The sequence below is a fragment of the Desmodus rotundus genome, chromosome 11 (assembly GCF_022682495.2).
Source record: "Desmodus rotundus isolate HL8 chromosome 11, HLdesRot8A.1, whole genome shotgun sequence".
NCBI lineage: Eukaryota > Metazoa > Chordata > Mammalia > Chiroptera > Phyllostomidae > Desmodus > Desmodus rotundus.
Window position 1 is genome coordinate 75,995,014 of NC_071397.1, and position 18,792 is coordinate 76,013,805.

General features: G+C 37.2%; 1 protein-coding gene across 4 annotated transcripts in view; it reads right to left on the reverse strand.

The window, feature by feature from the left end:
- Positions 1 to 18,792, reverse strand: part of PTPRK (protein tyrosine phosphatase receptor type K) — a 478,561-nt gene that overhangs the window by 285,935 nt on the left and 173,834 nt on the right. For all 4 annotated transcript variants that reach the window (XM_053913630.2, XM_053913631.2, XM_053913632.2 and 1 more), the window contains exon 3: positions 11,009 to 11,280. In XM_053913630.2, the coding sequence (XP_053769605.1) occupies positions 11,009 to 11,280 (272 nt within the window). The remainder of the gene's footprint in view (positions 1 to 11,008; positions 11,281 to 18,792) is intronic.

Genomic DNA, 18,792 nt, shown 5'->3' on the forward strand with positions numbered 1-18,792 from the left:
CTGTTGACTGAGCCTAAATTATGATGGACCTGAAATGAAGACTAATCATTTTGACTGTAAAAGAAGTATTGACAAAATTGGAGGAGCTCAATATCAGTAAATTAGCATCCCAAAAGAGTAATTGATTTATAAGAGTTTAAGGTAAGAGAGAACAGGAAACTGTCATTACAGTTATCGAGATGGTGCACACTTAGAACTGTGACTTGAGAGTAAGCACTGTAATGGCTAAAAAGGAATATAAATTTGAAACATGTGTAAGATGAGGCCGAGAATAAGTGAATAGGAACCCTTGATAGAAATCTTACAGTGTTCAAACTCTTCACTTGGATTACAAAGCTCCGCATAACTAGAACAGAACCATCTCATTTTCAAAAGGTCCCCCTTGACCATTATGCCTGTCCTCATACCTCCAGCATGTTAATCTCCTTCCAGATTCAGGGCCTTGGATTAGCTATGTACTCCATCTCTAACATATTTCCCTGATAAAGATCGGGAAAATTATGGATCCCTGGGTCCTTTTCACCATTTACATCTCCAGGTGAACATTACCTTCTCCAATAATTGCTTCTTAACCCCCTGGTCCAAGGTGGTTTCCAAGACATGTAACTCTCACATTATTCTAATTACCTGCTTAGCGCTTAATGTATTCTGATCTTTTTCTCATTCGTTTATCTGTTTTCCCCCTTTCACTGCAATTCCTGGGAGAAGAGGAACCTTTAGACATACTCAGCACTATATATCCCCAACAGCAAGAATGGTACCCAGTACATATTAGGTTGCTGGATAAATATTTGTGGAATGGATAAATAAATAAGTCATTTATAGCCAACCTTCAGAGAGAAAGTAATGTTGTCCTCAGGACTACCCTGGACCCCATGTCTTCTTCAGTCTTGGATATTCCACCTCCCTTAAACAGTGTGAGAGAATCCCAGATCTTCTCAATCCTGCCTCTTTACAACTTTGCTAGCTTCAGTTGGTGTCTTTCACTTGTAAATTAGAATTTTACATATACCACTTTGCAGTTTTCATTACTTCCTTTGAACTTCATTTAAAAAAAACCCTGTGTAGTAAGTGACTAGCTATCATCCAGTCTAGCAGGGCTGAAACTCAAAAGTGCCCACAAAACAGTCAGGCCAAAGGGCATCTAGTTTGAAGCTTTTGCCAACAAGATAGCCTCAATGTTATTCTCAGTCAACTGTATATTCTCCATATAGAAATGAGATCTTCCACCTCTCATGCAGCAGGTCACAATACCCAGTGTAATAAATAAAGTCATTTGGTTATGTATTTATTGTTCTGCTTACCAATGCCCTGCCAAAAAGAGGGGGGTTAACAAACAAATAGAACGTAAAACATGAGAGAAAACAAATAGCAACCCAGCCACCACCCCAAAAGAAATTTACCCTGGCACTTATGGGTCACACTGACCTCATCCCCATGTAGGCCTACATTATTGAAGTGCACAAACAAACCACAAATGACTTTTAATAAAAATTAACTCAAGAGATGCCGTATCTGTTTCCAAGCATTGCATTAGTGCTGCTGTTGCAAAACGCCTGGTTCTAAAGATGTTTAAGTTTGAAACAAATTTTGATCCCTAGGTGCTGAAAGTTTTCCATTCTTTATTACTTTATTGAATTATTACTTCATATAAATTTGTGACTATAGACCTTCTATTTTTAACATAAAATGAGAATTGATTTACTGTTTACAGAAAGCTGAGGGAAATGATTTTTTAAAAGATCATTCAAAGAATATTGAGAATCCAAATCTCACCAGGGAATTCCAGAGGTATGTGCAATAGTTATTTATATAACTAAATGCAGAAATAAGATGTAGCAGCAAGGTTTATAACAGGTGTTAAAAATATCTTTTGAAAATCATGACAGATAAAATTAACCATAAATTGCCTTCTAGATAGGATAAGTGGATGTTTTTATTTTCAACGTTCAAAGTTTGTTTTCCTTCATATTCCACTTTGTATTACTAATAACAGAATTAGATTATATACAATATTATCTAAAGAAATAGTAAAATAGTTACAGACTATACATTTGTCTGGTATTTTCCTTATATTTTCTGTTTAATACAACCCCTCAATTAAAAAACTAAAATAGATAATTACATCCTTTTATTATTCATATAAATTGTTCTAAGAATTGTTCTAAGTATTGAAACTGAAATCACCACAGCATAAAAGTTAAATTTTAGATAAAAACATAATGTGACTCAGTTTTGTTTTGCCCATGAAGAGCCAATATTTTGTTCATATACCAACCACAGGCAGTCTGAATTGAAAAAAAAAATTAGTCTTTGAAATGGAAATGGACACAGAGGTCACACAGAAATTCAAGTTGTACAGAAACTCAAAAGAACTCCAAAAAAAGACCAATTCCAATTAACTATCAAAGTCAATGGGCAAAGTGACTGAGAGAATTGATTTTAAATTGTCATCTATATTTTTCTTATATGACATGGTATTGTACTAATAAATGGCACAGCATTCTCCGAAACATCATTAAACTCATAAGAAGAAAGTTTTGTCATTGTTTTGTGTTTGACTGTGAACTCTGCCCCAGTAAAATGCACTTTTTTCTAATCTCAACACATGAAAATCAGCCTGTTAGAGGTACGTGAAGTAACTTCAGCAGAGATATAGGAAACAAGGAATCAGAAGTGCATTAACTCAGATTCAACACACAAGGCTGAATGAAAGCGAGTGAGCAAGCAAATTTCTTCTGCGACTCTTGGATCACGTCTCTTCCCCAGGCCTCTTGGATAAAACGACCTCCTAGGAGGAAAACAGTACCTAAGTCTCCTTACCACTCATGAATTTTCAACTGCTATTAAAAGGAAAATGAATTAATTTCATAGATGTGTTTCTCAAAAGAACTAGTAAGGGGCACCTGACAGCTCTTGCTACACTAAATAAAAACAGGTATGACGTAGTAAAAAAACAAGAGACTGCTGTCACATACTTTCAATGATTATTGTGTTAATTAGAAAGACTATCCTCTTCACTTGTTTACATCTATTTACAAACTATAAATTTTGTCAGTGAATCAATGCAAACAGAGTCTAATGGAAAAGTAAAGCTGATGCTTTATAAAAAAGCCAATCACAGTCAGGAGCCAGACAGAAGTCACCCTCACACGGTTATGTTTTAAGAAAGTAATGACTATAATAACGTGGGAGTTTTTCCAAATCCGTTTGGAGTACTTTAAATGAAACAACGAGGGAATCATGAAGATGAAAAATCAGCAGCAAAAGGCTGCTTCCTTAATAACAAGCATTTTGCCAGAATAAAAATGAGCCCAAGCGCCCGTGGTAGGAAATGACTGTTGCCGTAACTAAAATCAACCCATCTAGTTGTGACTAACCTCAGAAGTCACTGATATGGCTGAAGTCCAAACACTTAATAAATAGCAAGATTAAATCACTAAAGAAGAGAGAGGGGAATAATTTTGGCCACAAATTGACAGCAACTTAGTCCATGCAACAGATTAGAAACTTTCACTTAGCAATTCAAGTTAGAAACGTTCAAGCCTGGACAAATATTTTGTGAGTTTATTTGAAAAAACTGACAATACCAGGACACAAGATCTCAAAAGCTCCCCAGAAATGATAGTTCTGCAATTTCTTTTATACACTTAGAATCTCGAGGAGGGAATGTAAAGAAGATTACATAAAGGCAGGAGAAGGCCAGGCAGAGATCAGATTACAGGGTAATTACCATATTTTGCCCTGTATAATGCACTCTCATATAAAATGTGCACCCATAATTTTGGCCCAAACCTTCAGGTAAAAAATCATTTATTTTAATTTTTAATTCCATTTTTTATTTATTTGTATTTACAAACAAAACTATCATATTCCATGGCATTATTTTGCATATTTTGCATTATTTGCATTATTGCTTTCTAGAGTTACACTTTTAATTCATAAGCATAAATAAAAGAATTAAAAACATTTAAATAGATACTGAATTAGTACTACCCATGTATAATGCACATCCTTATTTTTTCCCTCAAAAATTTGGGCAAAAAATTGTGCATAGTACACAGCAAAGTACAGTAACAAGATTATGTGCCTTACAGGGTGGTTAGGCTTCCAAGCGGTTTGAAAAGGAAACATTTCAAAGATGTGTTAACCTAGATGCACAAAATAATGGACGTGGCTTGCTTAAGGCTAAGATAAACTTTTACAAAAAGTCATAGGCCTGAGGCATGGCTACCCTGTTAGAAATTTATGATCAAATCACCCTGCGAGGTTACTTTCAGTTAGATTTATTGCGGAGCCCTTTTTTCATCTGCACACTTGATTCCCATATTTTGCCATGTGTAACACGTGCATTTTTGCTCACATTTTTGAGGGAAAAATAAGGATGCGCATCACACATGGGTAGTGTTAAGGATGTGCATTATACATGGGTGTTGCTTAAAAGCATGGGTGCGCATTATACATGGTGAAATACAGCGGCTATTAAAACCAGACAAGGTGATATTCATGAAGTGTCCAGCTCAGTGCCTTATACGTGGTAGACACCCAACAGATGACCTTTCCTTCCTTTCTCTCTGCTTCCTTTGGTCACTGATTCATTGTCCGACAGCCTACTGATAGTTTCACGTGTCTTCTCTCTACACCTGAGCTGAAAACCGTGAACTGTTTCTTTCAAAGATAGATACGAATACTTTTAATTTCCCCATGTGTCTCACATGTTTCATCTGTAAACGATGTGGTGATCAATGTGACAACTTGAAAGTTCAAAGAAGATGTGACATGGTACAGTAGGATGCTTCTGGCTGTATAGAAAATCACCCACCTAAAAGTTGTTTAAAAATTGTTTATTATTATTATTGTTTTATTATTTGACCTGAGAGTAGGACCCTGGCTCCTTCCGTACTTTCTTCTCTTGCCCTTAGTTTGTTATCTCCTACCTCATAGTTACATGGTAACTGCAGTAGCTGCAAGCATCGTATTCTCATGTAACAGCGTGCCTCTGCCTTTCTATCTGGGAGGAACATCTTCCCCCACCATAACTCTCTGGCCAGACCTGTGTCACACAGCCACCTTCACCTGCAAAGGAAGTTGTGAAAGTAAGCGAGGTGGGCGGGAGTCCTACCAATGTGGAAGTGAGAATGACTATTGAATAAAAAATTAATAAAATTTGTAACATTGTTATACAACATAATGAGCCAGAGTTATTTATAATGCTTATAAAAGAAGTTACAGCTATCAGCTATACCAAGTGTTAATGACTGAATTGTATCCTCCCTGTCTCCCCCACACAAAAAAATTCATGTGTTGAAATCCTAATCCCCAATGAGACTATAGTTGGAGACAGGACCTTTGGGAGATAAAGTTAAGTGAGGTCATAAGGATGGGATGCTAATCTGATAGGCCTGGTACCCTTGTAAGAGCAGCAAGAGACTCCAGAGTTTACGTGACCATACCAAGTGAGGACACAGTGGGAGGGGGCCATCTGCAAGCCAGGAAGAGGCCTCTCACCAGGACCCAAATAGGGCACCACCCTGATATTTGGGCTTTCCAGCCTGAGAGAAATAAATTTCTGTTGTCTAAGCCACCCAGTCTTTAGTATTTGGTTATGGCGACCAGCAGACTAATCCATCTAAGAAAGGAAAGCCGATCCTCCTTTCTTCAGTGGGGCTCTACATGGTTGAATGATGACCTGTGGAAATTGGAAGAGTTTGAAGAGCTATGGCACAGGAGTGATATCCACTCTTCCTCACATTTTGCACGGATGGTTCACAAGTATGTTCGTACTTCAGCACCAATCTCCAAGGATCGATCTTTTAGCGATTTTTTATTTTAACTAAACAGTCCCTTGGTTTAAGTCCCAGTCTTCTCAGATTCAAAGCCAGCAGCATCTCTGGAGTGTAAAAATCATCCCATTGCCAAAATATCAGTGCAATGCATGTTAACATAAACCTTTAAAATGGAAACAAAAACAGAAAATTCCATGCCTATCCAGTTCTTACAATTTTTTTCAAACCAATGAAACATGTTAACAAAATGGATTGCAAAAGTTCTGTGTTTGTTTCTCAGTGAATTCAGAGGTTTAAAAACAAACAAAAAAAACACATTCTGCTATACTATCACTTTCTAATTTCTGGCCAAACCCCTGTGGTTTTCATCACGCATCATTTTTGTGATTAATGATGTGCACCCAGTTAATGGAAAACAGCAGATTAGGTTCTCACTAATAGTTTTGGAAGTTATGTCTGCCTGCCTCATTTGGTAACAACCTCACTGTTCAGTAAGAAACTAATGGATTTAATCCCAAAGCAGAACTTAGTTGTATAAATACAAGACAGGTCAGATTTCCAGAGAGGAGAAAATTACACTTTCAGAAGAGTGCTGATCTTCCATTGAAACTTAACACCGAGATAATGCCTCATGATGTTTTTTTTTCTTTTTACTTCTACTCATTAGTCAATTTAAAATGTTACAGTACTTATTTGAAGTCTACAAAAATAGGCAAAACTAGCACCTTGTGACCATGGTAAATAAAACAAATATAACACAATACTTTTTCTAATTCGTATACTGAAACAAAGAGACATCTATTGTTCTGAAGACACAGGTGAGAAACAGCTCCATATATTAGTGTTTCACTGCGGTGCTTATTTCATAGAATTTACATTTCCTTGTTTTGTCTCCCTGCAGAAAGTGTTAGCTCCAAATGCTTGTGGTTTAAGGAAAACAATGTGCTACAGTGGGAAGCACAGTAATCTGAAACAGAAGAACCAGAGGCAAGAAGTCTAGTCCTACTTCTGCCTCAAATTACTTTGGAAACAAATCTGCACTTTGTTTTCATTTGCCCCACTACATTTTATATTTATCTCTCTTAAGTCACTTAACAATTGCTATACTATTTCAAAGTTAATCTATTTATGTTTCACATTTCCCATCTGGGCGAGGCTCCGTTAGGCTAGACCCCACATCTGATTTACATTATGATCTCCTACAGTGCCAACCTAGACTATAAGGTTATGAGAAGAGGGACTTTGCCTTTGTCCTCAGGGGCTTAGCATGGTTTGACCTTATGCTAATAAGGTACCAAGTACATTAACATTTAAATTAAAAATAAATAAATAAAATAAAAACCTAGGAAGAACAGCATGAAGTGGGAGGGAAGTATAGGTGGAGCACAGAGGTTTTCAGTGAAAAAGCTCTGTGTGACACTATAATGACGGACACACGTCATACATTTGTCAGCCTCTGAGAATGGACAACACCATTAACCATGTGAGGAGTGAACCTTAACATTAACTATGGACTTTGAGTGATTCTGACATCAATGTAGGTTCATGGATTGAGTACCACTCTGGTGGCTGATGTAGATTATAGGAGAGGCGACACACGTGTGGGGCCAGGGGTCTATGGGAAATCTCCGTACTTTCCTCTCAGTTTTGCTGTGAACCTAAAACTGCTCAAAAAGAAAACAATAATAAGGTCTTATTTTTTAAATAGCATAATTTCAAAACAGAAGAAAATTCTGAGCACATATTAAATCCAGTGGAGTCTGCAAATTTTGTGTTTACCCATCATAATGTTAACTAAACTTTATGGTAAACACATGCTGTCTGTCACTTTTCTTAAAATATATATATATATGTATATATACATACATACACACACTCACATACACACACATATATATTTATTCATGTGATATAACAATCCAATGAGTAGATACTATTGAGATTTTCCTTTTTCAGAGGAGGAAACTACAGTCAAAGAGATTGAGGACTATGTCTGACTCTGCAGGGCTGCGAAATGAGTCAAAATTCACCCCAGAAGGCAGGCCCCAAAGTTCATGAGCCTCATCCTGATCTGCCAGACAACCAAATTCATTATTTGGAAATCATTTTTGCTTTTCTTCACTATTTTATGTATATTATTTTTTTCCTTTTTCAAATCAGAGGTTAAGTTTCTTGGGATTAAAAACTAGTATCTCCTCATTTTTGAACAATACCCAGCATAAGTGATTAAATTACCACATCAGCCTCCTGTCCAGGCGTCTGGAAAGATGGAATCACTGGGAAGCACATGTCACAGCACCTATATTCTACGGCTGTTCCAGATTTTTAGTTCAACAGAAAAATGGAAAAGAGGACAGCACGCACATATATGTAAACTAGGGAGCTCTGTCACACAAAATGAGGGGATTCCCCCCCCCACTTCCAGGAGTATGCTTTATACAAAAATTAGACCTTGTTAATTAACAGTAGTGGCACTCTAGGACTATTTTCCTTTTGATAGTTTTATTATTGTTGAAAATGTATGAGAAGGGGGTTGATTAGAGGAGGGGTCAGATAAGGAATGGCTCAAGCAAAGAAAATACAGGCCTCCTCTCTAGAAATACAAAAAAATAAAAATAATTAGAAAAATCAGAGTATTAAAAATGTTTAATAAAAAGTTTAGAAAGCATAAATTCTCTGGAGAAGAGAAATTGAGTAGACAATGGAAGAAAGGAGAATAATTTTTACTTAACCTAGAGTCTGGGAAAATTAAAAAAAATATTCAGTTTTTCTTTTTATGAGAACTAAAATGAGTAACCAGCTAACATGACACACTGCAAGGGGAATATTTTAATTTTTTTTAAATCCATAAAGATTCTGCATTAAGCAACAGTCAAAAGTTTTTCATGCTCTTTCCTAATAGCAAAAAGGCTACATAAATATAGTTTATGTTGAACTGGTTGTTTCTAATAACTGATGTACAGGTACAAGTATGTATCTAAATGACAGAATCAATGAAAACATCAACCAAATAATTTATTGAGCACTAAGCCCATGAAAAATATTCTACTCTGCTATTTGTTTTCATTGATTGTTAAGTTTTGCAAGTTAAGTAAAAATATGTGGAAGCAAAGTAACCACTTAAAAAATGATCTGTGGCTCAAATTTCAATCTGCAACAAAGAGACATTTACCCCTGGGTTCTAGTATTTCATTATCTTGTTCCCTGACAAGAGATCTCCAAAAAGATCGAACTGGCCAGGCTGAAACTCTCCCAGAAACTTCTTTCACTGCTTGCTTAAACACACTGTAGGTCCGTGTAAACTAGAGGGCTTTGTCATGCAAATGAGACTGAACAAAGACACATCCATCCAGTTCCAGGTACTGTAACTCAACATTAATACTGCAGAATCTGTGCCATCAAAAAAGTTATTAACATCGCCCTGGCTGGATGGCTCAATGGGTTGAGCAGCTGCCTGAGAACGGAAAGGTTGCCAGCTCGGTTCCCTGTCAGAGCACAAGCCCAGATTGCAGGCCAGGTCTCCAAGCTGAGGGTGTGTGACAGGCAACTGATTGATGTTTCTCCCTCTCTTTCCCTCTCCCTGAAAATAAATTAAAAAAAAATTAAAGTTATTAATATCAATGGCTCAAAGATAGATCTTAGGAAAAATAAGAAAAAAGTAATAAATGCATGCCACTTCTTTGTCACCAAGGAACAGAAGCATAGTAACACAGATATAGGTTTGTTGGGTTTATCAAACTCTACTTCTATGTTTTATTTTAAGGTATAATAGTTTGATTCCTTAACTATCTACACAGGTAGCAAAGAGCAAATAGGGTTGAATACAGGCAATATGACTCCAGAACCCAAGTTTTTAACCATTTTGCTTTGTAAGTAGATTTGTAAAAATCAGATTTGTAATTTAGACCTTTTAAGGAGTCTGAATACATCGACAGTTTTATTTTGCTGAATCGCGGGGCTGCTCTTTTAGTGCTAAGCTCCAACGACAGATTCCCTGTGAAGTCAGTATGACGGTGCAGCGGCAGTCAGGAGCCCCCTGGTCTCAGGGATGTGCCCGCCGAGCTGCCCTCCAGTATGTTAGCATTGGTTTCACACACTTTCACCAATCCAGCTACCACGGATGCAGCCCTACCGAAGCTTTGGACCTCCCAAAGCAGACGGCTCTCCCAGACCGAAGAAAAACATCTTTCTGTTCTGGAATAATGGAATCAACTGTTACCTAATGAAAACCCATTGAAATCTCAATGACACATAACCCCGACTGGAGAGCTTTACCTGAGAAATAGTATCTATGAAGTGAAAGGCTTTTACTAAAACAGAAAATCAACTCAAAACGAAGCAATTAAAACAATGCATTGGATTTTTCCCTTCCTTGGGAGTAAAGACTAACATAACCTGAAGAAATATTTAAATTTTTAAGTAACAGAAATAAAACTGTTCTTAGCCTATACATTACTCATTGCACGTAAAATATACTATTGCATAACCACATTCTGATTAGGCTCTCTAATGAGCTACAAATAAAAAGTCATATAAAAGTTCACATTGTAAATTCTAACACAAAAGTGAACTTTCAAAAGAGGTAACTTTCTGTTTCCAGGAACTAAATGTCATAGGGAGGATTACTGAAAAACTCTCTGATCTGGTAAATGAACTTTTTTATTAAACCACATAAACTCAGTCACACAAAATATAAGCTAGGTATTAACACTATTTATTGCCTGATTTAAATGTAATTATATCAAGCATTTGGGGAGGGGAGTGTCCAAAAACGCTTTTCTTTTTTTTTCGTTTGCTTAATTTTATACTTCATGTAACCGACAAAAAGTATTCCAAATGCCTCCTTCTTAGATAACAAATTTCATGAAACACTATTTCATATTTATTTTCCAAATGTTATTTTCCAGAACTGAGTAAACCAATCACATGCAAATACTGCAATGAATAGAGACACAGAAATATATCTGCCAATAGGTAGCTTTTTGCCAAACTGCCAACAAATTCTGTACCTAAACTATTTTTTTCTCTATATGTGAAATTATTTTTCTCTCTTTTTGAAAATTTTATGCCAAGGTATTTAAACATTAGCTCATGGGCAAGGTTGGGGATAGTCAGACAGACAATCTCACATTCCTATGGGGCTAATATTTACCTCTAAGTATAATATGCACAGTGAGATTCAATAACACCAAAGCATTAACCAGAAAAGAAAGCGTGATTACCTGATATTCATTTGGCCAAAAGGTGCTCACTGCTAGCTCAGCCCGAAGCCAGTCTCTACCGGTGAATCCAGTCACATTCCAAATTGGGTTAGCAAGAGGTCCCTTATTCACCCTCACCAGTATGTTCAAAGTGCCAGGGTTCAGCCCTTTCTGGCTGTACAACAGGTAACTGAAATCGATGCAGTGAGTGTCGTTTTCCTTCATGGTAGGCAGCTGGAGTCTGGCTTTTTCCCCAGGGTCATGATTTGCAGAGTCCACTATCATGTAGGAACCTGAAATGACATTACATACAATAAAGTTAAATAAACATATAAGCAAAAAAGGAGTATATAATAGAAAGAACACTAAAAATGATATCAATCTATTCTGAGTGTTAAATTTAACTTAGAACTATGTCTTTCAGAACAGAGCCATAGAAAGATGTCAAACAAGTAAATAAACTAAATTATTATAAGTGACAGATACTGTTCAAAGTATATAATATGTATTAACACATTTGCTCTCTGCAATAACCTGTTTTTATTCCTATTTCAAAAATTAGAAAATTGAGGAATAATTAGTAACTTCAAAGCCAAATAGTCTTTGATTATTTACATGGTCAAATAGGTAGGGCCTGGTTTAAATCCGATCCCACTCTAAAAAAAAAATCTAGTCTTACTAAGCAGGGATCTTCTAATATCAAACAAAGCAATACCCTATGGGCCTGGTTTACACCTAGTGGGCAGCTTTCCTTTTCCGTGTTATAAACTATAAAGGAAAATGGGCTGAGAGTGTACACACTGAAATCATTTATTATTTCCAATCCCAAGATCATCAGTTATAAAATCTGTGACCTTTCGCAGTGTACTGGCCACGCTAAACTTCAGGTCAGGGAAAAAAGGATACTTTGCGGTGCAATTATGAGGACTGAAATCTATAATGTCAAAACTTCTAGACCGAGAATCTGGTATAGAATAGATTCACCGGTCTGGAACCTCACCCGTGAAACCGTCAGCCATTCACCATGGCCACCGGGCCCAATTCTGCACTAGTCCCTACGTTGCTTGAGAGCTGCCAGAAACCGCCTTTGACATTAACTAATCTACCTTATTTCCCTTGATTTAATAAATATTTATCGGCTATTTATCATGGGAAGGCACAAAACTAGAGAGGCTTACCCTCATAATACCTCAAACGTAGTCTGTTCTGCAGGTAAATCATAGAGTGTTAAGCACAAAAATGAGAGCTGAACATCAGCTGCCTGTATTAGTCCAAGGTCATCTCCAGAAAAACACTGTTTTTCATGTCACTGTGCATTTTAACAAAGATCCATATGGAAAAATTGGATATATATTTATCACACTTAAGGCAGGACACAAATTTTATTATACAGTATTTTCTCCCCAGGACGTAAATTTAACTTAAATGTAATAGGTGCAGGGTTACAGAACCCAGTGTTACTAGGGTTGTATTTGGGCCCCTCTTCCTAACCATTTTGTAGAATTAATCAACCCTTTGGATTTCCTCTCTAAAACACAGTAACTTTTACCCACAACAGTAAATGTTCATTGACTACTGGCCTAATTAAATTGGTTCAATTAACCCGCCAAAACTTATTCAAATCATGGAAGGTAAGAGGACTTCTACTGTAGAAGAAATCAAATTTTCAATCTGACCAGTTCCCATTTGGGGGTACTATGTATGACTCAGAGCTTCTGGGAAGATTTCACGTGACAACATGACCAGGCCCAGTACAGAATAAGCTTAGTACAGGGATAAGTTACACATATTACTTTTGCTTCATTTTTCCCAGTTCTCATCTTCTTTTGTGACCTGGAATTCCTGTTATTTCTTACTTCTTGATTCTTATAGATGGCACACTAATAAATAAGTTGGCCATGTATATTTTTGGATAATACTTAAATACTATATTTAAGTATTTTTGGATACTCTCTCTTTTTTTAAATTGGGTATCCTGGATCCCAACCCAACTTATAGAAGCAGGATGTATCTATTTTTGGTCATATTCACATTCACATGCAGGTACAAGTGAAAAGATACAAAGAATGCATAGCAAAATGTTAGTGGTGTTATAGGGGGAGCTGTGATCGCCTTCTGTTTTCTTATTTTTGTTTATGCACATTTGCCGAACGTTCCACATGATCATGCAATACATTTGTACTTTTTTAAAAAGAGAGAGAGAATACATGAATACTATGTTACAAGAGGAACATCAAATAAATAATAATAAATACTTAGAAAACAAAGACAGGTATTTTGCCTTTAAAAATAAATCCAATTTGCATCCTACAGATTAAAAGCATCTTCGCATTCTTTCAACAACAACAACAATATACAAAACCCAGAAACTTCATACTGCAATTCATTTAAAAAGATAGAGAAGCAGAGAGTACTTAGACTAAATACAATTTATTTATTGTAAAGAATAGTCAGAGACTACAAGACCCATATTCATAAACACCAGTCTAAGATCTAGATGAATAAATAATGTTCTATGAATTGTATATCTTAATAAAATTTTTATCTTCAAGCCAGAAGAAGGATTAACTGCAAAGAAAATAATGAATAATAAATAAGTTGCCATACTTCATCCTAAAACTCCTTTCATTTATATGTGTGTGTATATACATATATATGTACATATATACCAACACCAACATGATATTTTTATTGCCAGTTTTTTTTTAAAGATTTTATTTATTTATTTTAGAGAGAGAGGAAAGGAAGGAGAAAGAGAGGGAAACACCAATGTGTGGTTGCCTCTCACACACCCCCTACTGGGGACCTGGCCAGCAGCCCAGGCATGTGCCCTGACCAGGAATTGAACTGATGACTCTTTGGTTCACAGCTCATGCTCAATCCACTGAGCTACAACAGCCAGGGATTATTGCCAGTTCTTATTCAAAATATGTAGAATGTGCCATATAAACTAAATGAAGAGAAATTCCCAGTTTTCTGGCTTAGTACTGACAACCCTCCATGATTTCATCACGAAGTAATTTTCCTACTTTACCTCCCACCCCTGCTCCTCACAAGCCACCTTCTCCAACCTGACAGAACCCTCCCTGTTTCTTCACATAATATACCAGTTTTCTTCTCCAGTTGGGTGCATGTTCTTGGAAGGAAGCCTCCCCGCATCTAAGCCCCTGCCAAGTTTTACCCACTGTTCTTCCTCAGACCCAGCCCATGTCGGGCTTTCCCTACCTTTAATGCCTTTGGTAATACTTTCTGCCTTTATGGTTCTGGCCTTTAATTATGCACTTCTTTTGTACACATTTTAATTCATGTCTATAGGGACCCTGGCCGGGTAGCTCAGTTGGTTGGAGTGTTGTCCAGCTACACCAAGGTTGTGGGTTTGATCCCTGGTCAAGGCACATACAAAAAGCTACTAATGAATGCATAAACAAATGGAACAACAAATCTGTATCACTGCTCCCCCCACTTTCTCTCTATATCAATGAATAAAAAAAGTTTTAAAAATGTATATAGGGACAATTTATCTCTCTTAGAAGATAGTACCCAATTCAGAGTCCAATCAGAAGAAAGCAGTCACACAATAAATGTAAGAGTGAAAGTGTAATATAAAGAATTACTAACTATAAGAGAGCAGAAACTTGAAAGTTGTACAGAGAACCCTAAAGGACAACTATGATAACCAAGGAGAGAACATGCGGAAAGGAGAGGAAGGCTGCTGGGGATCAGACCTCTTTAGAAGGGGTGGTTGCAGCCTACTGGGTGGTAGAGGAGTTTGCTCAGTCCTTCAGGCCAGAGCTGGCAGGAAACACGTCCCTGCAGCAGGGCAGCATGAGAGTTCTGGAGTGCTGTGTGCACTTTGGAAGGGTCACAGCAAGGTGGGCACAGCACCAGAGCTGCAGCTGCAAGCTCACTGGGGCACTGCAGGCACTCGGCATATCACTGGGCAACTTTCAGCTCCGCTGTACCAGCAAGAGGAAGCTAAAACAGAAGCACAATTCAACCAGGAGAAGCTCCTTCCCACTGAAATGCCCCTTCAGCACCCTGTACTGACAAAGCTTAACATTGCAAAAGCTACAAAGAAGAAATGCTGAAAGAGTCAAGCTCCACTATCACAGGGCAGGTAATGAAGGGTAGATTTTGAGCAGCAAAAAAGTGAATTGATAATTGGCACAGCATCTAGCAAAGGCCTTGTATATAAAGTTCAATAAATCTTGTTAGTTTTAGTTGGTTAATTGAATGGCTGAATGAATAAGAGGAAAATAGAGTAGTTCTTAGAACATAACAACATATAACTGTTCAAGCAGCACCAACATGTAAAATAAGTTACCAGAGAACATTAAAACAACAAGAGATTTGTAAATCTCTTTAAGATACCCAGATTTTCATTTGTATTCTTCAATCTAATGTGATATAATGCATCGTGTAGCCTCTGGGAAATTCTACTATACACTTACGAGAAAATGAGAGAGAAGAGAAAAAACATAATCTTTGGGTTTTTATGGTAATAGTTTTGACCTCAGGAATCCCAGAGGGGTCTTGGGGACCCACAGTGGTCCCTGGACTACGTGTGGAGACCACTATATTATAATGTGCATAATTCTCTTCATGTTCATGCATTGTCAGTGCTTTCATTATATTGAGTCGACTTCCCTCACACAGTGTTGCAGTATATAAAAATACACTCTGTAAAACAAAAGTCTTCACTGGGATACTGGATATCTGGAGAATGAAAATAGAAAAAGCTGAATACTTTTACACCAGTATAAATGCACAGGGTGTGTTATTCAGAGTTCACCAAAGAAACAGAATAGGATAGATACACGCACATGCACGGGCACATCTGTTTCTTTGGTTGACTAATGACAACCAAAATCATGACTTGGGTCTCTGTTCATCCAGGTTACATTTTTTGTTGTTGTTCATGTTTAAGCATTTCTGTCACTATTACCTTTGCACTAAAGCCAATGCCACTGACCTTTTTATTTTTTATATCTTTCAGCTTCTCATTTCCTTTCTTCAAGCTTCTTCCCTGAACCCCTTTATTCCTCATCTAATTAGGTGGCAACATAAGTTACCAAGCAACTAAAAATAAGACTCTAGGAATCAGCTTGGTTTGTCCCCTTCCCTCCCACTTCTCTTGTAATATCTAACTCTAAACTATCTCCTTAACCCATCCTTTCACTAGTTTTATCAAGCTCCTGTTATCTCTCAGGACAAGCAGAACAGGCTTCTAATAGATTTCGTAATTTCCACATTAGCAGCCCTAAAATAGTTTTCTACAGGCAGCCAGATTGCTTTCAAAACATACAATTAATTTCCTCTCACCCCAACGAAATGCAATGAGAACGAAATGCAAACTCTTCCTAGCCTACCAGCTTCAAAATCATCTGGCCTTTTTCTCTCATTATCTGCTACCATTTCCTTCCCTTACTCAACGTGCTCCAGATACAGTGGGCTTCCTTTTGCCCTTGGAAAACCCAAGCTCACACCTGTGTCTGCGTTTCTCCTGGATTTTCCCCTGCTTGGAATGCTCTGTACTCAGCTGGCTTACTTTCACCATTCAGGTCTCAGCTCTGTTACCTATCAGTGACGTAACCCTTGGTGTGTTAACTAAAGTAGTTCATCCTAAGGTTCTTTCTAACATGTCCTTCTTTGTTAATTCCTTCATAGCACTTGCCTCACACTGATTTTAATTTATTTGTTTACTTGACTGAAAAACTCCAGGAAAAGTCTTGACTTCATCTGTCTTGTTCTTCGCAAAACCTAGACCAATGTCTAGAATATTTGGTATGGAACAGCATGTTCACTAGAACCAAACCGGACAACTACTACCTATTTGTGTTTCCTGCTCTGCGTGTCCGTAGCACTATAATGCTCTCTTCTGTACCAAATACAGCGTATCTGCCTGTGTACTTGCCAGCCCTAGCGCAAGCTTTTGAAGAGCAGAAATATCGTTTTCCTCTAGCATCGAACAGATTTTGCACCTGTAAACTCTTGGTGAACTCAACTGAAGGAAATCAAAAATATGTAATTATAGAAATAATAACAATATTGTTTTTTCAGATAGAACAAAAAGTCGTGGAATCTGAAAGGACTAAAAATGTTCTCAATCTTGACAGTTCCCCTAGTGATTCCATTATCTGCATAAGGTTCAAATAGGTGCCCTCACATTTTTTTGCATGCTTTATTATTAATTCCTCAAACGGTTGCATTCTATTATCTCTAAGATAATGCTTCCCTTATAATAGAGCTCACCCTGTACACCACACAGTTTGGTCCTAATAGACAGAATGAAGCGCACATTATAAAATGTCAGATTGGAAAAAGTGAACTTGCCCCTCAAACTCCAATTCAAAAGGACTGAACATGCATCCTCACAGTATTCTATTTCCAACATATTGTGCTTCCTGAAATATTCCTCCCTTTGCTTTAGAAAAATATAAAACTGTGTTACTGACATTCTGCAGGACTAAAATGTCTCATATTCCCTGAGTAAATCTTTGTATTTGTTCTAGATAGCCAACTTATATTTGAAAATTTAAAAACTCTTGATTTCAGAGAACAGCTTCTTAAATTTTCAGACGACACACATTTCAGGTAAAATTAGCACAATACTTCTTCTTGGGGCACTAGCCTCCTCGGGGAGTTTAACTGCTCCATGTTAAGATTTAGGAACTGGGCCAAACACTATGCTGTTGTTCCCCTACAACATTATAGAAAGCAGAAGCAGGAATCTACTCGGCCCTTACTCCGACCACTACATTTTTCATTAAGTCTACTGTCAAGACTAAATAAGCTTGTCTTTAACTGTTACAGCATGCTGATTGGGTAGGTTCTTAGTATTTGCTTTTTTAGACATAGTCATTCTTTTCTCTATTAAATAATAGATACCATCTAGCTGGAAAATGTATAAAAGCATTCCAAAGGTAAAATTGAGATGACATTGTTAAAAATTAGTACATCTTAAAATTTTTCAAACTTTCCGTCACAACCTCCCTCAAACCTTTACAACTCTACCTAACATCATTCATTCCAATGTGTCAACAACCCTCCTTCCCGGGTCTTTCCTTCCTATTCCTTTCTTTACTTTTTTTTCTTTAATTATATTTAGAGAGAGGGTAGGGAGGAAGAAAGAGGGAGAGAAACATCAATATACCAAAGAAACATCTAATGGTTTCTTCTCGCACGCTCCCAATTAGGCACCCAGCACACAACCTAGGCAAGTGCCTTGATCAGGAATTGAACCTGTGACCTTTCGGTTTGTGGGAAAATGCCCAATCCACTGAGCCACACCAATTAAGTAAGGCCCTCCCTATTCCTTTCCAACCCTCTTTTCCAGAAAGTTCTTTCTTCCTTTAAAACTTGATGCAAATATAGAATATTCTCTCTGGAAACACACATACAGACAAAACTTCACCAACAACAGTGAAGGACTCATAGATGTAAGTTTAAGATCTCCTATGATTTCTTCCATTTCTGAAACTGCATATCTTTTCTCTTATGTGATACTGACATGTCTGGAGAAGCAGCTGTTAAAATAAAAAGCAACTTGAAAGAGAATAATCATTATCTTCTATAACAAAGGCAAGAGAGTCTGTGTCCTAGGGCTAATTTTGTAAATCATTACTTGTCTTTTCAAAGGAACGAAGATTGGAAAGAGCAAGAGAAGATAGTACAACCTGCAGCCTCTGGAGACAGCAAATCCCATACTAACAATCCCAGCCTATTGTCTAGATGTACTTTAACTCTCAATACCAGAAGACAAGAACTTAAGGTCAGCAGAGAATGTGTACAGTGCTTCCATGTCT